This window comes from Quercus lobata, chromosome 5 (assembly GCF_001633185.2).
Source record: "Quercus lobata isolate SW786 chromosome 5, ValleyOak3.0 Primary Assembly, whole genome shotgun sequence".
Lineage (NCBI taxonomy): Eukaryota > Viridiplantae > Streptophyta > Magnoliopsida > Fagales > Fagaceae > Quercus > Quercus lobata.
Window position 1 is genome coordinate 1,249,197 of NC_044908.1, and position 22,534 is coordinate 1,271,730.

At 35.5% G+C, this 22,534-nt stretch overlaps 2 protein-coding genes and 1 pseudogene across 2 annotated transcripts; 2 read left to right on the plus strand and 1 right to left on the minus strand.

The window, feature by feature from the left end:
* The first annotated feature begins 545 nt into the window (after nucleotides 1-545).
* On the plus strand, nucleotides 546-7,311 carry LOC115991829 (alanine aminotransferase 2-like). The gene is made up of 15 exons (XM_031115773.1): nucleotides 546-937; nucleotides 1,995-2,045; nucleotides 2,179-2,229; nucleotides 2,731-2,796; nucleotides 2,882-2,943; nucleotides 3,586-3,664; nucleotides 3,776-3,880; nucleotides 3,979-4,089; nucleotides 4,284-4,421; nucleotides 4,549-4,623; nucleotides 4,829-4,949; nucleotides 5,055-5,209; nucleotides 5,686-5,760; nucleotides 6,117-6,320; nucleotides 6,949-7,311. Exons 1-15 carry the CDS (start codon nucleotides 719-721, stop codon nucleotides 7,063-7,065), a joined length of 1,629 nt encoding a protein of 542 aa, XP_030971633.1. The 5' UTR covers nucleotides 546-718; the 3' UTR covers nucleotides 7,066-7,311.
* A 2,101-nt stretch (nucleotides 7,312-9,412) lies between these two features.
* On the minus strand, nucleotides 9,413-12,574 carry LOC115992458. Its single transcript, XM_031116653.1, has 5 exons — nucleotides 12,388-12,574; nucleotides 11,713-12,295; nucleotides 10,909-11,422; nucleotides 10,751-10,832; nucleotides 9,413-9,712 (listed from the first exon to the last, which is right to left on the minus strand). The coding sequence occupies exons 1-5, from the start codon at nucleotides 12,448-12,450 to the stop codon at nucleotides 9,491-9,493; spliced, it is 1,464 nt and encodes a 487-aa protein (XP_030972513.1). The 5' UTR covers nucleotides 12,451-12,574; the 3' UTR covers nucleotides 9,413-9,490.
* A 6,276-nt stretch (nucleotides 12,575-18,850) lies between these two features.
* LOC115989333 lies at nucleotides 18,851-22,102 on the plus strand (annotated as a pseudogene).
* Nucleotides 22,103-22,534: the final 432 nt, after the last annotated feature.

Genomic DNA, 22,534 nt, shown 5'->3' on the forward strand with positions numbered 1-22,534 from the left:
TTTTTTTTTTTTTTATGGGACCAAAAGTTTTTATACAAAAATAACTTTGATTTTATATAAATTATATATTATGGATCATTACAGATCCTCCATCACGATCATAGATACCGTATTTATAAATTGAAAAAGATTGTTGCACTTGGAAAATGGGATCAGTTTGACGTGTAAAGAAAAGAAAACAAATATGAGTGTACAAATTTTCCTAATAAGAAAACTGAGTAGTAGTTTCAATCTCATGATGCACTAGACTCTCTGGGACTCGTGTTTGAAAATGGATATGTGTCATGATGACAATGGATCCATTACCACTTCATACGGGAGAAAAGCTATGGCCTTTCAGCAGTGCAAGAGTCTAGAAATAAACGAGGAAATTTGAGGCTGTCTTGAAATTTTGGTTAGAATATTTTGACATCCTCAGATCTATCTACCCAGATTGACTTTCTTGCGCTCAAAGTTACTGTGCCAGTGGGCGCTCTTGGTTTTTAACTTTTTATTCCACAAAGTACGAACCTAAAAAGGCGAATAAATTAAAGTTTCATTAGGGTGAGGTCAGGTGGCTCAAATAAACAAAGGAAAGAACCAGAGATAACCTCGAGAAACACGCGATCTATTTTTGACCACAATTCAAGTCATCCGAAAACCAGCAGGGACACACATTAACACACACCCAAAACCGACTTTCAACCCTTTTACCTTTTAGTATATATAGAACGATACGATGCGGAAATTCGTGAGCGACAAAAGCTGTAGGAAACTGCTTCACCGTTCTTTTCAGAATCTCACACAACACCTACAGCACCATCACCATCAACATAAAGGTCCTCTTTCCTCTGTTTCACAGTCACGTTTCCTGTCCTCTTCTTCTTCTTCTATGGCTCCCATTCCTTCTTCAAATCCCTCTGCTCCTCCTGTCACCCTTGACAACATTAACCCCAAGGTAATAATGCCTTTACTTTTTTTTCTTCTTCAATTGGGTTTTGTTTGTAATGTGTATTAGACAACTGGGGTTCATTGTTTTTTGTTTACATAGTTAAAAAGTTTTCTAATTTATTTGTTTCTGCATCTGGGTTTGTCTTAAAGCTACTTTTTTTTTTTTTTGTGTGTGTGTCTTTGCGTCTGGGATTACCAAAATTTTACCTTGATGGATGTGTGGTATATATGATTGATCTTTTAATAACCTTGTTTTTGTTGTGCTTTCATTTCATGGATCCTGAGAAAGTGATATGACAACTTGTTTGTTTGTTTTGTTAAAGCTTTACTTTTTGCACAGCTTGTCTTGTTGGTTTATTTGCTTTACCGTCTTCATCTACAGGGGCATCACTATCTATTAATTTGTTTTAGCTTTCTTTTTTTCCTGATTACACAGTATTTTTTTGCACCAATGGCGTTCTAATTTTAAGGCTTTATCTAATATTTGACTAGAAGAGAGGGAAATAAGAGTGATATAATATTTTGGGTTCCTGGAATGTTTATCATTCATTACTAAAATAATTTCGTCGGTGTTGCTCAAGTTTTAGTTTTGTTTATTAATTTAAATTTGACTTGAAGATTTGTGACAAGTTTATTTATCCCAGAAATTTGATGATTTTAACCCAAAATACACTGTTGGTCCCTAACAATAGCCTATGAGTGATTTTAGTACCTAGAGTTTAAGGTGATCACTTTTAGTTCCTAACAAACTTAAGGCGATCACTTTTAGTACTTAACAAACTTAAAGTGATCTCTTTTAGTTCTTTAAGAATCTTGAAATAATCAATTTTAGTCCTTTTAGAGTGATGACATGTCAGTTTATAGTTTGGCCGCGTTATCTCAGGACTAATAGCAATAACTTTAAATTTTCGGGACTAAAATCACTCATGGGCTATACTTTAGAGACTAATAGTGTATCTAAGCCAAAACAAATCACTGTCTATGATAAGAAGTTTTCTCATACTATTGTCAAAAGATGTTTACTGTTGGGTATGATTTTTCATTCTGATTGTTTCTTTTCCCAGGTTCTCAAATGTGAGTATGCTGTCCGTGGTGAGATTGTCACCCTTGCTCAGGTGATATGACTAGCCATATTGCTTACAACTACTGTAGACCCTTTTCTTTTTTCCCCCCCAAAAAATAAGTTATATATATATATATATATATATATTTCTTTTCTAAGAAGCTTTTGTTTGTCATTCTTCACAGAGGTTACAACAAGAGTTGCAGGTTAAACCGGGCTCTCTCCCCTTTGATGAGGTGTGTTTCTTGTCTTCAACATATTAGTTGGATGGAATTTCTTAATTATTCACTTACTATAGATTGCCCTGCCTATGGTCAGCTTGTTTTTCGTTTTTGTGATACCTTTTCAATGTGTTGCATTCTTGTTATTTCTCGTTTCCTTTAGGTAGTGATTGATTGCAGTTAAAGTTATTGCTGTTATAATATAAGAAAAAAGGTTTACCATTCATAATATATATTTGGAACTTTGGAAAACTTGGAAATCTCTAGCATTGGGATTTGGGATACTATTTGAAAATTGTTATCAACATCTAGAAGGGAAAATATTGACAATTGAATAGCAAATGGTTTTTATTTCCTTCTGAGAGCAAATTGTGATTCTTTTTGAAAATTAATGAAGAAGATGCATGATTTCCATTAGGGAAAAAAAAAGCACTTCCTGCTAGATTCAGTCTCTTATCTACAATCTCCACATAAATTTTTGCCTCTTGATTTCTGTATTTGTTTTATCTTATGCAGATACTTTACTGCAACATAGGAAATCCTCAGTCTCTTGGTCAGCAGCCAATAACATTTTTCAGAGAGGTTTGTCTACTGTAACTATGTGGTAGGAAGGACTAGCATTAGTACCACTACTTAAAATTACATGTCTAAATCATTCATTTTTTAGGTTCTTGCCTTGTGTGACCATCCAGCCATTTTGGACAAAAGTGAAACACAGGGTTTGTTCAGGTATTGAGAATTTAAAGCTATCATATGCTATTTATTTATCTTATTCTAGGATGGTATATGCTTTCTATATCTTTTGATAAATATCTGAGTTCTGTAATTGGATTTATCACCATGACCATTTCTTGATTTATTCAATGTGTCCTATATCTAGCCTATAAACTTCTCTGAGCAAGTCCACAGCAAATGAAGAAGAAACTAATGATACACTCTGACTTACTATTATAGATTTTTGATGCTACTAATGTTGTGGCTAGCTTAGAAACTCATCGTAAAAAATCGTTGGTTACTTGGTTGTCCTTAAACACCATGCAAGTAAACCCTCATGTAATAAGTTCCTCTCTTAGAAACCTGATTCTGTTTCATTGTATGAGTTGACTGGAATGAAGCCCTGTTTCAAGATGTTTTTCACTGTTTCTCCACACTTTGTTTTGAATTTTAGAGCAGCTTCTCTAATACCAGTTGTTGTTATCCATTCTGTTTCAACTTTTGACAATGGTATTCCATGTTGTCTCTGCTGGTGGTAATATGGAAGTCTTCTCCTATCCATATCTTTCTCGCTGGAATCTTCATGTGGTGGGGATTTCAAGTCTTTCATTGGTAATGAATTTCTGTGATTTACAGATCCTTGTGACCTTTTTGTAGTGCGGATGCCATTGAGCGAGCTTGGCAGATTCTGGATCAAATACCTGGAAGAGCAACTGGTGCTTATAGTCACAGTCAGGTACTGATCACACTGTCCACCCTAGAGAATTTTCTGGCAATAAGTTAATCCTATATTCACGGTCCATGTTGAGATGTTATATGATTGTTATTTTGTTTCTTTGTGCATTAGGGTATCAAGGGATTACGTGATACTATTGCTGCTGGTATTGAAGCTCGTGATGGTTTTCCTGCTGATCCAAATGATATCTTCTTGACAGATGGAGCAAGCCCAGCTGTAAATTTTGACTTCACTTTCTTTTTGTTTCTATAACTTCAGTATTTTCCATTTCCAGTTGATGCATTTGTAACAGATTGTGTTTTCTCTCTTACCAGGTGCATATGATGATGCAATTACTGATAAGATCAGAAAAGGATGGAATTCTTTGTCCCATTCCTCAGTACCCTTTATACTCTGCTTCAATTGATCTCCATGGTGGCACATTGGTAAGCTTCTAATTTGTAGCACTTTATTCAGAAGCTCAAGATTGTATTCAACTGCTAAGTGAAAAGACTTTATTTTCTTTTTTCTTAGCATAGATTTAACACTGACCTGACTTGGTAACTTGGAAGTAGGAAATTGGAAATTTGATTTATTCTTTTTTGAATTTTCATTCAATCTTGAAGTATGGTCTTTTCAGGTTCCTTACTATCTCAATGAAGCAACAGGATGGGGATTGGAAGTCTCTTCGCTTAAGAAGCAATTGGAGGCGGCCAAGTCCCAAGGCATCACAGTTAGGGCTTTGGTTGTTATAAATCCCGGAAACCCAACAGGGCAGGTGCGTTATTAGTAGGTTTGAAGTAGAGATTTGACTAGCAAAGTACCTAGTTCACGTAAAATAGAATGCATTGCTATGTGTCTATTTTTGTCCTGTACATTATTTGATTTTTCTGTTGTACCTGCAGGTTCTTGGTGAGGAGAACCAGCGTGAAATTGTGGAATTCTGCAGGAAAGAAGGGCTTGTGCTACTGGCAGATGAGGTTGGTAAATTCTTATTAGCAACTTAAGATGTAGAAACATCATGCAACTCTAGTAATAAACAGAGATTTGAGTGCTTGTAGGGAACTAAATTTGGTTTTGTTTGCTCTTTATTGACTCCCTTTGCTTGCTTGGAGCCCTGCCAAATAGATCTGATGTGATTTGCTATGTTAAAGTAACAACTAATGTCCAATGAACTTTATACAGGTATATCAGGAAAATGTTTACGTTCCTGAGAAAACGTTCCACTCTTTCAAGAAGGTTTCTCGGTCTATGGGATACGGTGAGGCGGATATCTGCCTAGTATCATTTCAGTCAGTCTCTAAAGGTAAGTTATATTCATCAATTAAATTGATCTAGATAATAAGTGAAAAGAGCTTCTGCAAATCATCAAAATGGGATCTAACAAGCATGTCTTTTCTGTTGCTTTCAGGCTACTATGGGGAGTGTGGAAAAAGAGGAGGTTACATGGAGATCTCTGGATTTAGCCCTGAAGTAAGGGAACAAATATACAAAGTGTCATCTGTAAATCTTTGTTCTAATATCTCGGGTCAAATACTTGCAAGCCTTGTCATGAGCCCACCCAAGGTTAATTTTTTTTGCCTCGTTAAATTAGTGTTGCATTTGTCTCTTCATCTACTTTACTTTCTGCTTATGAGTTTAAGATAGTCAGTCTTAAGTTTAGCAAGCTTGAAATAGCTTCCTTCCAAAAAAAATTAAATAAATCTTATTTTGAGGATAGGTTAAACCAGAGAAAGAAAGTTCTAGCTCGAGAGCATTGGCTCTTGACCATCTGTTGTGAGAGTTCTAGCATTCTGAATTAGATTTGCTTCAACCATGATTGAATATGTAATTTTTCTTGGTATTTTGGTCTTTGAAGTAGTCAATGTTGGGTTTAGAAGAGTACATAATCATGTTGCCATAGGGCATGGGCTTGTGGAAATGAGTTGCTATTGCAGTCCACCAGCTGTAAATTTTGATTTTCTAATTAAATGTTCTAATACGATATTAATCTTGTTCCTTATTCATTTGCTAGAAATGAAATTGAATGTGGGTTTATGCAGGTTGGTGATGAGTCATATGACTCATACTGTGGGGAGAAAGAGGGAATTCTATCATCACTGGCAAGGCGTGCAAAGGTTAGTTAACAAAACTTATTCTATGGAACGAATTAGTGAAGGTAAATTAGATGGTGAATAAAAAGTTTAGTAGCAAAGAGTGGTGTGGTATCCATTGTCACCTGGAAATTTGTGCTTGGTTCTGAGAAAGGAGAAGAAGAGCAGCCTATATGAATTATTAAAAATCCAATATAATTCTATCTATTTTTTCTCATCTAGTATTGTATGCAGAGATTCTCAACAGTCATCTTCATTTATGATATGTTTCCTCCATATAACCTTTTTCAGAAATGCATATTGTAAAAACACACTTTTGCAGGGAGGATATGACTAACTATGCTCTCTGTATTAACTTAGTTTATTTATTATTTAAACAGACACTAGAAGATGCACTTAACAATTTAGAGGGAGTATCATGCAACAAAGCTGAAGGGGCAATGTACCTGTTTCCCCATATTGAGCTGCCACAAAAGGCAATTAAAGCAGCAGAGGCTGTAAATTCGGCACCAGATGCGTTCTATTGTCGCCGCCTTCTTAATGAAACTGGAATTGTTGTTGTTCCTGGTTCTGGTTTCGGACAGGTTAGAGTTATTTAATTCTGGCGTAATTTTGGGTTAGTGTACATAACTGCTGATGAGTCTATATGAAGTTTGGATTAACAGTTCTGTTAGCAAACCAACTTGCCATGAACATAAAAATGGCCTTTTCCGTTCTAATTAGTGATGAAAATTGAACCCCAGCCACGTACCAATCATTCAGATTCTATTTCTTCACGGTGTTTATAGTGGCATTTGCATAAGCATTGAAGTATCATTAGAATTACCATTGTGAGAAAGAGGATAGATATGGTCTTGAAAAGGTAGGAGTGAAGGAAAAAAAAAAAACCTTGGTTTGCGTTTGACCACTAATTGAATTGACTTATATATGGAGAAACCTTCATGTAATTTTCAAATGGCAATGCTAGAAGCACACAAATTTTCACAACTTGCCAGAGATGATATGTTGTTATTAAAACTTCATTTTTATGTGGCCTACTTTTAGCAGTTGTGAAAAACTGTCTCACTGGATTTATTGATTATCAATGGTAGATGTTTTGGGGCACGTATTTCACTTTTTTCTGTCCCTCGTGTATTGCATTTTTTTTGTTATTTGGTTTTGTTGATGAGTTTTGACTGATGCTTTTGTTTGTATTATGATGCTTTGTGAAAGGTTCCCGGCACCTGGCATTTTAGGTGTACAATACTGCCCCAAGAGGACAAGATTCCTGCCGTTGTCTCCAGGCTAACAGACTTCCATAAACGATTCATGGATGAGTTCCGTGACTGAGGGATTTTGCAAAGCAATTCATTGCCTTTAAGATAATTCACAATAAGGTGTACTCGTTGGATGCACATGGACGGGTTTTTTTCATACATGTTAATCCTTTTTTTTTTTTTGGGAGAGGATTTTTAATTTTAGTACTCTCTTGAGAAGGATAATATTTTTTGTTGGTTGATTTTGCTATTAAAAGTAGCATATTTGAGCACCACCTAGGGAGATGGCCTAATGGTAAGAAGCTCCTATAACCCATCACATCTACGAGTCTAGTATTTGTGTGTTCTAGTAGTAGCACGCCTTATTAGTGCCCAAGTGGTTCCATGCCATAGCACAATGTGGGGGTTAAGTGATGCGGGGGCAATGACCACACCTACGAGCTCCTATTTTTTGGGACATTTTCCTTGAGGATCAGTGTATTGATTGTCGAGGATCAAGCTTGCAAAGCGCATGGTTGTGTATCAAAAATAGATAACTAAAGCCCCCCCCCATATCCACCCTCTTTTTTTTAGGACTTAAATAGATATATTTATAGTATATTCAGACTACCCTTTCTCCTCTTCTTTCATTTTCCCCCTTCATCATCACTCATCTCAACTTCATATATTTGGTACACGTATTATTTCTTGCAACTATGCAAGACTCCAATAATGTGAAAGAGATTATGCATATACCCAACATACTTTCTCCATCCAAGCAGAGGGTTGGAAGATAAAACCCCTTGGTCTGTGTGATCGGTGTGGGATTGTACATGCATCTTCTTTTCGGAATCATTAGAGTAGGAGATGGAAGATACCTCTGCCAGCAATTCGCAATCTTTTGTCATTTTGTTAACATTTCTTTTTATCCTCTTATCACAAAAGCCAGTTTTGCTAGTGCGGAACAAATTTTCTATTTCTAAACATGGTACTTCAGTAGGAAAAAGAGGAAGAGAGACTGATTTATTGGGGTCGGCACTTTAGATCATGTATGATCAATAAATACATTGTCAGTTTGGAAACAATTTATTTAAATTTTTAATAAAAAAAATTTGCTAAAAACTGTGTAAATTACACTTGTATTTAAATATATATATAATATGATGTTTTAAAAACATGTACATAAAGCTGTAAAAGTAAAAAACTACCAAAATAAGCTAGTCATGCACAACACCTTAAAAGTCTCATTGGTCACGTGGGGAACATCTATTAGAACTGCACTATTGTCTTATTCTTATGTTGCCCCCATGTGTTGCCTTAAAAGCCAAGACGCAGGTGATTGTGTGGCTTGTGTTGCACTTGATATGAATGAGTGGTGGTGAGCTAGACACATCGGTGCCAGTTTTGATTTTGTTTTTAGTTTTATGATGATTACTTTCAAGGGCAATTAATTGCCTTCTCCAACCAACAAAAAAGAAGAAGAATGAGTTTCAACTTTCAACTTTCAAGGACTATCGTCAAATAAATGAGCAAGAAGCTGGGCTATGTAATGGACCACCAAGGACTAGAACATTTGTGAAGCTATGGTCTTCTGCGTATGCGTCTGGCGTGACTGTTGGCATGCTGATTCTGTACTTTTAGAGCTGAGCTTTATCAGATCTCTCTCTGGTTTGAGAGTAACTTTTACTGTCAGCATCATTTAGATTCGTCTTTGTATGCTAGTGTTGACGAACATGTTAAGCCACATGTGAATTTGAGGGAGTCTCGGTTTGGTCCTAACTCCTATGTCCTAAAATACATACAAAATATTGATTTTTATGGTCTAAACTCTGGGTTGGATAGAAAATTTAAACACTCAAGGGTCATTATATATATACAAATAAAAATAAAATTACCTTCTCACAAAATCCTTCCGGTTTAAATTCAGACTCGGCTTATTTTTAGTGCATTGGAGTTGACACAATACAGACACTTCTAAATTTTAAATTTTGCCATGTGTTCAAATCATGTCGGCAAAGCCTGCAAGGTATTGCTAGGTGTAGTAGTGTAGTACTCATTTGGATGATATGAAAGTTATTATTTAAGAGCATGGTCTTTGAGATATTAGTTGAATATTTGATTCAGTTAATTCTTTAGCCAAAGAGTAAGCATGGCCTTTGACGTAGGATTTTTTACTACTGCTACCATGGTCTGTTATGACTAGAGCAATATCACCCTCACTTGAGTTTACTACTAATATGAATTTTGTTATTCACCAATCACAAGAAGCCAGATCTAACCATGTTAGTAGTTCTGAAAAATGTTGTTATGAAAAATGTTGTGTTCTGATACTTATTTGTTAGGGAACTTGGATGAAAGCAAAGCGAAATTCCATTCTTTAGCCTAGGATGACAAGCCTCACCTTACCCCACCTCACTGCTATAAATAAAAAGGAAAACAAATGAAATCCATAGTAGCCTTCTTTTCATTGAGAGACTAGAAATGCACAATGGAAAAGTCGTCTTTTTTTCATTTCATTGTCAATAATGGTTATTGCAAGGGAAGCAACCACATGAGCTGTGGCCAGAAAAATATGAGTTATGCCGGCTTATTATCTTCCGTGCTTGTTCACTGGCCTTCTCTATTTGCTCAGAGTGTTGCTGCTGTGCTGCCGCTCTCCATTCTTCAGCTTTTCTATGAACAATTGCCATTCTCTTCATCAACTTCTCTTCCAAGTTTGATTTCATCCTTTGTATTTTTACCTACATAATCATTTCAAGCTAAAGTTGGATGACTAAAATGAAAATGTTCTAGTTCTTTCAAAAGTAAAATCCAGACAATAGAGGAGAAATTAGGAAATAGACATAATATATAAAGTCAAAACATGCATAATCTCAAAGTAAATGAGGGTAACTTTTGTTTGGTAGTGCCAATGGGGGGCCACACTTTTTATCCAAAAGTATGATTTAAGGCATCCTAATTGATCTGTAATCTGATAAAGATATCAGATGTGTAACGCTCGTACTTTGTTATTTTATATTCTGGAAGTACAAGAAGCTATTAAAATAAAGAACCGAACAATGCCGCCATATTTGATTGTATTATTATATTAAACTTGACCAAAAAACTAAGCTCCAAGCATAAGATACCACACCCCAGCTCAAGTAATATTCTAATTCCCCACGAATTTCTAAGAGCTAGATGTTCACATGGGCTTACAAGTGTAAATGTGGACATGATGACTCCTAGCTTTCTACTTATTTCTTTAAGAGTGAAACCTATATAAAACTATATTGAATTTGGGGAACACACTCAAACAGAGGCGGTCCAGTCAAGAAAATGGTAGAGTTGTGTCCAATAGCAGCGGGTGGCTCAAGGACTAAAGTAAAAAATAAGTCTGACAACAAAGCCTTCCAACTATAATCAACATAGTTCAGCTACATGACAGAAATGCACGAGGGAATTGATAAACTAAGATCACATTTGGTCCTAAAATACCAAACCACGGCCTCAGTTATGTCAAATTCTTGAAGGAGAGTATAGTATCTATGGACATTATCTACAAAAGTCTGAGTTACTAGTTCAACTTTTTTCCTATGCTAGAAGCGAATATGGAAAACTAACTGTAAAGAAAAACTATTGAAGTGTATGTATCATGTTTATAAAGCTATTTTCAATTCAAAAATAATGTTGGCCATAAGCTAAAGATACAATACCTTCAGCTGCTGAAATAGTAGGTCACAACATGTTAAAAAACAGAAAAAGGAAAAGAACAAATAAACAAAAGCATGAGAAAGTACCTCGAGCTTTCTTGATTGAGCTTCTGCTTTTGCATTCTGTAGGTTGACCCAAGCTTGAATCTTTGCTTCTTCTCTTTGATACCTGTAACCCAAAATCAAAATTGGTACCAAGATACTGCATAATACAAGTAAATGTTGCAACTTTACAACCCAATTACCTGAAACAGCACTTCGTCTTTTCCTCTTCTTCCCATGCAGCAGCTCTGGAGTCTGAAACACTTTTCCTGCACCCATTATCTTCCTCAAAATGCCTCAAGCTCTTTGATACTTGCTCTTCCTCCTCTTCCCTTGAGCTCCAATTTGACGTGACTGAATCATATTGATTCCCAAGTTGTAACTTAGCTAAATGGCACTCTTGCAGCTGGGAAATGTCAATGGTGCTATTGGTGCTGCTGCTAGAGTTCTCCAAGGTCAATGGTCCTGACCTATTTGCAGGCGTGTTATGGCGTGCAGGTGATGAACTTTTGAATGGTGTGGGGCACCTAGAAGTAGTAGAACTTCCTAGGGGAGTCATTTCTGTCCCAATATCCCTGTGATGTACCTCATGAACCACATCTGTACAGGCATCTTTCATAGTTGCACCAGCTGAGTTTTTGAATAAGAACCCCTCTTTGGTTGGCTCTGAGTATCTAAAGTTGGGCAAAATGGCTTCTATGTCGTCTGTGAATTTATCTGCATTAACAAATTTCAAATGGCCGTTATAGCAAACCTTGAAAATCTCCTATATATAATCTGGATTTTCAACAACTTAGTTCAAGTTTTACTGGCAACCAAATACATGCTAAGTTGAAACAATCTCCTACATTGTTTGATAAACCTTTATGCAACAAGGAAACCCGCTGGGTTGTGAACCAAACAGAGAATATATAATCAATCAAATAGTAGAGCAAAAGTACACAACTTTTAAGCAGTAAAGCCCAAAGGGTAAAGGCTCCTTTAAAAGTTGAAATGGGTATCCTTACCTTTTAGAAGTACATCCGTGGAGGCTGAGGTCCCATTGAGAGCTGTAACTGAGTTACGTTGGTCCAAAGATGCTGCTGCAGACCCTTGAAAGCTTGAGACAACTTTTGAGACCTTTTCTTCAGTGACCCTTGATTTCTCCGCAAAGATCTCCACCTGTTGCTTAAAGTTATCACAGTACTGCTTGGTGAGCTTTGAGGAGTCTGATGGTTTTATGTTATTATGAGCAGGAGAGTCATGGCAAGAGCTACTCATTAGCCACTTCTCAGCATCATCCCACTTTGAAGGGAAGCTTTTCCTTGAATGATTCCCAACAGTACTAAAGCTGAAAACTGGTCTACCGGGAGTAGAAGGAGCCTCTAATCTCCTCTGGCTAGTAACTGAGTTCACTCCATCTCTTTTCCTCTGAGCTGAAACCTCAAGAAAGCCTCTGCCTTCTGTGATGTTGTTTGCCATTGGAAATGACTTGACAAAATCAGAAGTCTCTTTGAGATTAAGCTTGCAAAGTGGGTCAGGGAAGGTGTCTACAAATGGGTTGTCATTGCTTTTCCCATAGAAGCTTGTGTTGCCCTCTAATGGAGGTTCCTGAGAAAGAGCATAAAAACAGTTGAACATGACTATTGAAACACAATGGAACATGGAAACGAGAGAAATTATAATAAATGTGAAACCCTTACCCCGTTTGATGCAAACATAGATTGAGCTTGAAAGTATTTTGGGCTTGTGAGATCCATGGCCATGGGATGGAGGTTTGTGGGATCAGGGAGTTTGGGCTTAAGGAATCTCCTGTGTAGTCTCTTGTATGTTGGGCAAGTGGTTTACTCTGCACCATTTTGATATAAGACACAAGTGTCATGAGAAAAGTGACTGATGAGGAAGCAGTTGAACAGTATAGCTGAACAAGGAAAAAGCATTGACTGCTACTGTAGTCTAAAATACTACTATTACTAACCAATAAGTAAACAAAAAAATCCATAACATTTCTGTGATTTATTATGATTAATGTATAATAAAAATGACATTTGTAAAATGAGACATAAAATCAGGTTACTTCAATACATTCAGACAAGTTAACAAGTCTTGAAAATAATTGTGTCATTCTACTAAAAAAAGAAAATAATTGTATCCTAGCATAGTAGTAACATTGATCATTTAGCAATCGACTGACTCACATGGGAAGCCACTCAGGCAGCCAGGTAGCTCTCTTCAGAATCTAACAAAAGTGAGATTAAATCCTGGGATAGTCCTAGTCTCTGAAGCAGATGAGGAAGGGGACGAAAGAGTACCCCATTATTAAAAGAAGAGGGGGGCTTTGGGAGGAGGAAAAGAGTACTCATGAGTCCTGATTGAGAAAATACAATTTCATAAAAAAAATCATTTCATTCTTTTTTATTCTTTTTGGGAAGCTTCTCTTCTTATTGGCTTTAATCCCCTCTTTTAGCGTGTACAACACAGTTTACAGGCTCTCATTGTGTTACACTCTAGGTAAGCACGACTTTTATCTGTCTTTTTGCTTCCATGCCACACCAATGGCAATACCAACTGTTCTTGTGTTTTTTTATGCGTTTGGATGTATCAGCCAGAGTATAATAACAACAGTAAATTAATAAAATAAAATCTTGAGCGGGAATTTGCCAATTTGGAGCTTAAGGTAACATGTAATTAATAACTTCAAAGTCACAATCTTAGGGCATGCTTAGTTCTTATTCTGTTCACATATTTATAATGCTCAGAACAAAGCTAAAAAACCCCATCTTGAACATTTACAGTATGTTTTTTGTTGCATTTCCAAATCCAAATCTAAAGGGGGAAAACAGTGAAAATAACACGGGATTCTGTTTTCCTTGTCTTGCCCTTTTCTGTCTTACCTTTAAAAAAGATAAGACTCTAGTGTGGTAGGAAGTACTGTACTATGCATGTCCATATTATAGGATTCTGCTTGTGTAGGGAGTCTAGGATTAAATGGCACAGGCCCAGGAACATGGTCTTCGATCAATTCCTTTTTTTTAGGTATATGATCATAAGAGACATAATGACATTGACATCTTATTTTTATTAAAACCAGTCGCTAACCCGTACGATGTACGGCATAGTTTAACAAAATTAAATTATGGCACATCAATATAGCAAAATGGTAGAAGAATTAAGAATATTTGTTAAAAGCTTCCTCTAATATACAAATACTAATAAGCAAATATATTAGAAACGAGAACATGGTACTCGTATTCTGCATGAGGACAATAAAATTAAAAAATAAAAGCTGAAGGGAAAAATATCAAGAGAATACAATTTGACTGAAGAGCGAGAGAAGTAACTCATACTAAATATTAATTATCAAACAATTCTTGTATGTAAATATCTTACATATTATAACGATGACAACAGATTAAATCAAACCACATATAAGAGGAAAGTATTGTGCCACTAAGTTCGAAACTCATAAACATGAACAACCTCCATATCACCAGGTTTTATATGGATTTTGGGGATTCAAGGCTTTGACAATATCAATGCAACAGTGTGAAGAACTCCCCACACTTAAATTGTGCTCCATATAAGCCTATTCAAAATTACCTCTCAACGCTACTAGTTGTATTGCATTGGTTTGGGGATTTCAAGTTTCAACCTTCAGCAAAATAAGAAAAAATAACATCTATTTAAATATAAAACTAAGTCAAAACAAATATGATAAAAGTCTGAAAGTCAAAAAAAAAAAAAATTTTAGAATAAATTTTTCAAGCTAAAAAATAAATGTGATTGTCCTTTTGTCCAACTTAATTTTGTCATAAAATATCTCTCTTCAAAAAGGACAATATTTAATGTTGTCCACTATTCAAATTTCTGTAGTTTGACAAATTTAAATATCCTAGTGCTATATCCAACCAAGAACCACAAAGAAAGGTAGAGGGAGGAAGGATCAAAACGAAGAAAAATGAAGGCCTCTAAAAGAATTCAAACTCGTATCAATAGCAAGCATCACATCCAACCTAAACATTAGAGCCCTTATGTTTGGAATTTGGGCAATTTATAGGATTGAAACAATCAGATATTTATCAATGTGGCACTCTCAATTACAATGATTAAATTATCATGCATGAATGTGTTTATGGAGTGGTCTCACACCCTTGGCCCAAATGATATGCATTTGGCTGTAGTTTTTATTGAGATCTTTGGGGTTTACTTTGGGTACACGATCATGAGATCTCTCCTAAATTTTCAATAATACCTAAAGACCAATGCACTTTCGTGGGCTTTCAAGTGTAAAATCATAATTTCAGCTATAATACTTAAGCTTGTAACTTTTATATAGATGCAGAATCGTTACTTTTTTTTTTTGTTAGTTGCAAAATCATTACATATTGTTTGCATAATTGGATGCCAAAATGCAAGCATCACAATGTGATTTGATTTAGGTATTTTATTTATTATGTTGGATAAATTGCAAATTACACCCCTAAAGAATAGTAATCAAATAACACCACCCAAGCAAGCAACAAAAACCATAAAACCCAGCAAAATAACAACTGTACGAAACAATTCTGAAGTTTAAACACTATAGTCTAATTTTGTATAGCTTATACATACCTTCAAGTTCTTTAATCTATCCAAAAGTCTTTCATAAAGCTCTTTGGTCCATTCAAACTCATCCTCTAATATTTCAAAATCAACGTATGCCTGTTATAGAACAAACAAGAAATGAGAAAAAATTAATGGTAACAGAATTCTTTTACAATACAACAAAACCAAGAGCAAATATATAAAACAATACTAAAGAGAATTGTTTTTTGAATTAATAGCTTTCTCTTTTTATTTTCTTGAACTTTGTGTTTTTTTCTTTTTTTCAAATTTAATAAACTCAATTATTTATAATAATAAAAAATCTTCATTTACACATGCCTAAACAATTATAAAAATACGATTAAATAGGCAATTAAGCTAAGCTAATCCAAATCTGCTTAAAAAACCTAGATAGCAAAAAGAGAAGAACTTGAAACTTAAAACACATAAAAGTAAAGAACATTAAAGCAAAAGCTGTAGGATTGTTATCTCCAAGTTGCTTAAGATCTTGAGGGTTGAGAGGCTCTTCAATACTACCCCCATGACCCCACTACCAAATACATCCATATCCACAATATATGAGGGCCATAACTTTGATAATGACCCATGTAAAATTTGGATGCAAAGAAGAGAATTAGAGTGAATGGAATTGTTGAAACTCAAACTTTAGCACAAAATCAAAGTAAAAGAATGCTATTATTCTTATTTTATTGGTACCTTCTTAACGAGAAGCAAATGTAGAAGCCACAAAAACAGTTCCATTTTTTGGTCTTCATCGCTGAGAGATCACCAAAACAGTCAACAATTAAAGTAGTGGGATCTTCATTTTAGATAAATTTCGAATGAGAGACGGGATACGTTCTGCATATAGTGTAAATCTAAATTTGGCTTTTAAAAATAAAAATATAACATTGATGATGTGGAAAAACTGTGGGGGCTACAAAGATGATGGGCAACTTTCTTTAGCGATACAATTAAAAAACCCAGCAATCAAAAATTCAAACCCATTCCAAAGACTCAAGATGAACAGACCATAAAGAGGTAGAGCTCCAATTAAAAGCTATCCACAACACAGCACAAAAGAGGCAGTAACAAAATGTAAAAAGGGAAAAAAAACATCAAGCAAAAGAATAGAGCACAAATCAAACTGGGATTTAGAGATACCTCAACCGAATCATCCAGTTTCTGTCAGTATTTATTTATATATTGTAAGGAGAGGAGGAAGGAAGACAGAGAGGTTGCCATTAGAAGGTGGGGAAGGGGAAGGAATTAAAACTGACACGGTGAAACAAAACGTGGGGAGACTGGAATTTTAAACAGTGCAACAAAAGGGAAGAAAATACAGAAAGTTGTAACTGTGATTTTCAAAGGGTTTTCAGTTGAAAAGGCTTGGGTTTGGACTTTATGGTGGAATTAAATTTATATGAAGTGGGCTAGTGGAATTAAATTTATAAGAAGTGGGTTTTATGGTGGAGATAAGTTGGAAATTATTTTAATTTTATTAGTATTTTAAAATTGTTAAAAACTATTTTAAAATTGTAGGACAAATTTAGAAAATTAGATGGGAATGACATGGCTGCTGACGTGGCTCAATGTAAGCGTAGTAACATTAAATGCTACGCTTCAGTTTTTAGTATTATATAAAATATAGATGAGAGAGACCTATAATCTATTGTGATTGAAAGTTTTGAGAATGATGTAACTTTCTAAAAAAGCAAAAACAAAAAATGTTTATTATGCTATATTATGGTCCAAAAATAAAAAATGAGATTTTAGAATCGATCTAGATTATTGTATCTATAATAATCAGTGTGGGGCCAGAGAATTTGTGGCCCCGGCTCACTTTACATTAGGGCCCAAGGCCCAAGCCGAGGAGAACTATTGCCGAGGACGTATAATGAAAGTCCAAAAAAAGCCTAAGGATATGGCCGAGGACGATCTTATGCTCGTCACCCCATAGAGTCCCTAAAGGACAGGACGAGCTCAATGCAGGAACAGGCCAAGTGAAAAAGCTGCCAATACTGCAATAAAGAATTCTGCGTCTGACAGGTCCATGCTCTTCACCATGCTATTCACCTTTTGCAACCACCCCCAACCACTCTAGGGATGGGCTGATAGGATAAGTCTCAACCCCAAAAAGTGGAGCTTACACGTGGACACTGGAAGGAGGGTAAATGTTAGTATAAAAGGGAAAAAGAATCAATGGAAAGGGGGGTCTCCTAGACCGTGAAGTCTTAGAAAAGGAGAATAATAAGAACACTAATCTCCTCGGACAACGTCTAAAGACCGGAACCACTCATGCCGCATTAGAAGAAGGCCTTGTTAGACGTGTTAGGTTCACCTTCATGTAAATTTCCATAGAAACCATGGCTAACCACCGTTCGGTGATTAGGGCCAAGCCTTTCAAGCCCACGCTTTACAAATGATATTGTTTGGACCCTTAAACGTATGAACCCAATACATTTTTGGGTCACTACAAATTGTGTCCTTACAATCAGTATCAATATATTTATATAAATAAATATCTAAAAGCTAAAACGTAGTATTTAATGTTGCTATGCTCCTGTTGAGCCACCTCATCAGCCACATCATACTATTTTTCTTTTTTATTTTTAAATCATTTTTCTCTTTATGATTTTTTAATCTTTTTTATATAAAATACTTAAATACAAAATCATGGACAAACATTATTATTCATTAGATAGAAATATTTGACTATTTTCAACTACCTAAATTGATTTCAACTTTTTGTTTTTTTCTTTCTAATTTCAAGTAATTTTTAAAATTGAATAATTCATTGTCTTTTTAGTGGATAAAATTAACATTTCAAGTGTCCCTTCATTTATCTACCGTCATAGTGTTTCCTCTTCCAAAATTCCAGTTTTTCACAACATTATCTCTCTCTCACTCATACATTGATTATTTATTTAAGTTTTATAATGTTATATATACTGATGCACATTTTAGATACAATCACCCATTATATTTTCGACATGTCATTATGTTTTTGGTTTTTTGGCTGTTCTTTTTCTTGAGAGCGTGTATGCAAAAAAAAAAAATATATATATATATATATATATTTATATGACTCTCTAATATCCATTCTTTTGTACTTAAAAAAATAATCAACTATTTGATTGATCGCAATTTAACAAACTAAACAAATTAATACAAAGGTAAATTAAGAAATTTAAAATTGTCCATCAAATTTTACTCTCATTAACCTCACAGATAACAGATATCTTTATTTCGTATTTAATCTTTCCTTGTACTTCTATTAATCTATCTAAGATCTTGTTTGGTAACGGTGTTTAAACAATGAAAATTGTTGTTTTTCATTGTTTAAACACTATAACACATCTTTCCACATATTTTTTCACTCACATATATCCACAAAACTTAAATTGCTTACTGCCTAAATGTCTTAAGTAATTGGGCATCACTTGGTTTTAGTCCAATCATCGTATCAAAAACACTACTTCTTCTAGCGTCAAAATATATATACCCGTTTGGTATATATATTTAAACACATATTTTTAAATTTTAAATTTTTATACTCTTTTTCACCTTCATGTAAACAACGTTAATCTGGAACATTACCAAACGGCCCTAGTCTTCTTCCTCCTCTTCTTCTTCTTCAGACCACACTACTTGTTTCTGCTTCATTCTTGCTATCTGGGTCCGATTCCTCACTTGGCTTAGTCTCAATTTTGCTTTGCCTTTGAAAATGTACAACTTCTCATTCATAGTCTTCTCCAATAGTATTGGTCTTTCTCGGTTCTGGGTCTGTGAAACTTCTCAACTTTATCACTCGGGTTGGTCTGGTATTTTGGCACTTAGGTCGGTCTCAAAATGCTAAATTTTGTCTCTAAAACCCTTGATTTTCTTGTAAGAGTGATTGAAAATGATTAAGAAAAGGCCTGGTTCTTATTGTTATTACTATTTCTTCAGGACCAGAAGAGCAATTACAACTTGTACTTTGCCAATAGACCCTCCAAATGCTTCTGTTTCACCTATTACCAATGACCACAAATCTCTCTGTCTCTCATTGGCAGAGCAGCTCATTCAACGTGGCTTTTTATCACCGGCACAGCAAGTGGTTCGGCGAATTATAGCACATTCTTCGTCGGTTTCTGATGCTTTTTTGGTTGTTGATTTTGCTGCTTTACATGGCTTGGACCTTGATTTAGGTAGCTATGGCGATCTCGTTAGGAAACTGGTGTATTCGGGTCTGCCCCAATTGGCTGAGGCACTTTTTCGTGACAACATTGTTGGTAGAGGTATTGATCCTGACTTATCGATTTTGAATTCTGTGGTTATTTGTTTGTTTAAGTTAGATAAAGTAGAGGAGGCAGGAGCTCAATTTGATAGGCTGCTTGAGATGGGTGGAATTCCTTGCAAAGCTGCTTGTAATGCAATGATTTGGGGGCTTTATGCCCAAGATAGAATTTTAGAAGCATTTGATTATTTAGTTAGAGTTAATGATGTAGGGAATTTAACCAAAAATCCCAAACTGTGAGAAACAAAACAAATAGAGAAAACACACGTCAAAAAAAAAAAAATCACAAGCACAAGACAATATTTACGTGGTTCGGCAATTTGCCTACGTCCACAGAGTTGCAGGGATTTCACTATTATCAGGAAAAATACAATAGTGCACACGAACACTCTCAAGAAACCCAAATCCCAATTACACCCTAGCACTCTCTCACAGAAAAAAATAAGAATAGAAACTGACTGCCTCTCTTTTCTCTATTTTCTCTCATGTGGCTGCTAACTAGGTTAATTGGAATTACACCTTTTTCTTTTCTCTGCCATGTAGCCGCATATATAATAAAGCAATATATATATATGTTACTTTATAAAAGTCGGTCAAGTGGGATTCCTTTTTCAACTTGTATTAGGTCACTTTTATGGCCGGATTGGGCTTGGTTAGGCCTTATGGGCTTGTGGCAAAATTCAAGCCACACTAACAAATGAGGCTGGAGCTACTCCTGGTATTTTGTGTTTTAATAAATTGATATATGGGTTATGCTATAAGGGGTATATGGATGAAGCTCTTGAATTGTTTGATGTAATGCGCTGTGGACATGGTTATCCACCTACACTCCATCTATATAGATCAATATTTTATGGCCTTGTAAGAGAGGGCTGGTCGTAGAGGCAGAGTCACTATTCAGAGAAATGGAGTCTCAGGGTCTTCATATAGATAGGGTGATGTCTGCTTCTTTGATTAATCAATATGGCAAGGATAAGAAAATGAAAATGGCAATGCTGGTTTTCTTGAGAATGCTGAAGACAGATTGTGAGCCAGATAATTACACATATAATACATTGATTCATGGGTTTTTGAAATTGGGCTTGTTTGATAAGGGGTGGCTGGTTTACAAACAGATGGCAGGGTGGGGAATGCAACCTGATGCGGTAACTAATCACCTTTTTATCAGTAAGCACTGCAGGGAAGGGAAAGTTGATTGTGCTTTGATGCTTTTGAACAACATGCTTAGTTGCAACTTAGCTCCTAATGTCCATTGTTACACAGTTTTGATCAATGCACTTTAAAATTACAAGGAGAATAGGCTATTGGAAGTTTATGATTTGTTCAAAAGCATGCTGGTAAGGGGGGTTGTTCCTGATCATGTGCTGTCTTTTGTCCTCATGAAGAAGTATCCAGAGGGGCAGAGGCTTCACCTTGCTCATCTGATTCTGCAGGCAATTGCCAAGAATGGGTGTGGTTTTGACCCTTCTATGCTCTCATCCTCTGCTGGTGTAAACTCTAATGGGGGTTTGGAGCGAGAAATTGAGATCCTGCTTGAGGGAATTGTGAGATGTAACTTCAATTTGGCTAATGTGGCATTCGGTGTTATTGTCAGTGCCTTGTGTGAAGAAGGAAAGCCGAATGATGCCTTGCTTAACATGGATAAAATTGTGAGAGTTGGATGCATGCCTTTGCTTTTTTACTTATAACCCTTTGATCAGGTGTCTATGTCAGAAGGGCCTTTTTGAGGATGCCAAGTACCTACTTGACCTTATGCAAGATCGAGGTGTGGTCCCAAATCAAGCAACTTATTTGATAATGGTAAATGAACACTGTAAACGGGGTGATCTGGTGTCAGCCTTCAATATTCTGGACCAAATGGATGAGAGGGGACTTAGACCTAATGTTGCTATATATGACACTATTATTGGTTGTCTAAGCCGAGAGAAAAGAATCTTTGAAGCAGAAGAAATGTTTAAGGGGATGCTTGAGTCTGGTGTGGATCCTGGCGAGGTTGTCTATGTGACAATGATTAATGGCTAATTGAAGAATGGAAGAGCTAGTGAAGCCCACCAGTTGTTTGATATGATGTTAGAGAATTCCATTCGCTTATCAGTCTTTTCTTGAAGTAGGGTCAGTTCGAATTTGCCTTCAGGTTAGTTGATTTGATGGACAGAAACCAGATTGACACCGATCTCATCATGTATATCTCACTTGTCAGTGGTGTTAGCAGAAATATCTCCGGTATTAAGAAGGAATGGTGCATTATACATAAAAGTCTGAAAGGGAAAGAGAAATGTTGTCCCATTTACTCCATCAGAGAACTCTTATGCCAATGAAGAAGATTTTGAGAATTTCTGCTGATACTCCTGAGGAGATGAAATGCTTTGCTTTGAAGCTGATGCAGAAGTTTAAAGACATTGAGTTTATGCCAAACTTGTACCTATATAATGGTATAATCTCTGGATTTTGTACGGCGGAACGGATGTGGGATGCCTATGATCATTTTGAAAAGATGCAAAGAAAGGGTGTACATCCCAATGAGTAACTTTCTGTTGTGGTTGAAAGTTTTGAGAATGATGTAACTTTCTTAAAAAACAAAAATAAAAAATGTTTATTATGCAATACTATGGTTCAAAAATAAATAATGAGATTTTAGAATTTATCTAGATTATTGTATCTAAAATAATTAAGATAATATGAAAGATAGCTCAACTCGTAATAATTTTTTGTAATCAAATAATAAATAACAGTCATTAAAAGTGTGCACTATAATTTGAAATTCAATTAAAAAGGCGATTAAAATAAATAAAGATTCAAAAGTGATTTGAAACGGAGAGAATTTGAACCATCCAAAAATAGGGTTAAACTAATATAAATGCCTCCTTTGCTTTTACTTAATCAGATAGAGAGAGGGAGAGAGATCTGAGTTGTTTTTGATAATGAAAGGAGGAGCGCTTACTTATTTTGTTTTGGTTAAAGAAACTGCTTACTTATTAAAGTGATAG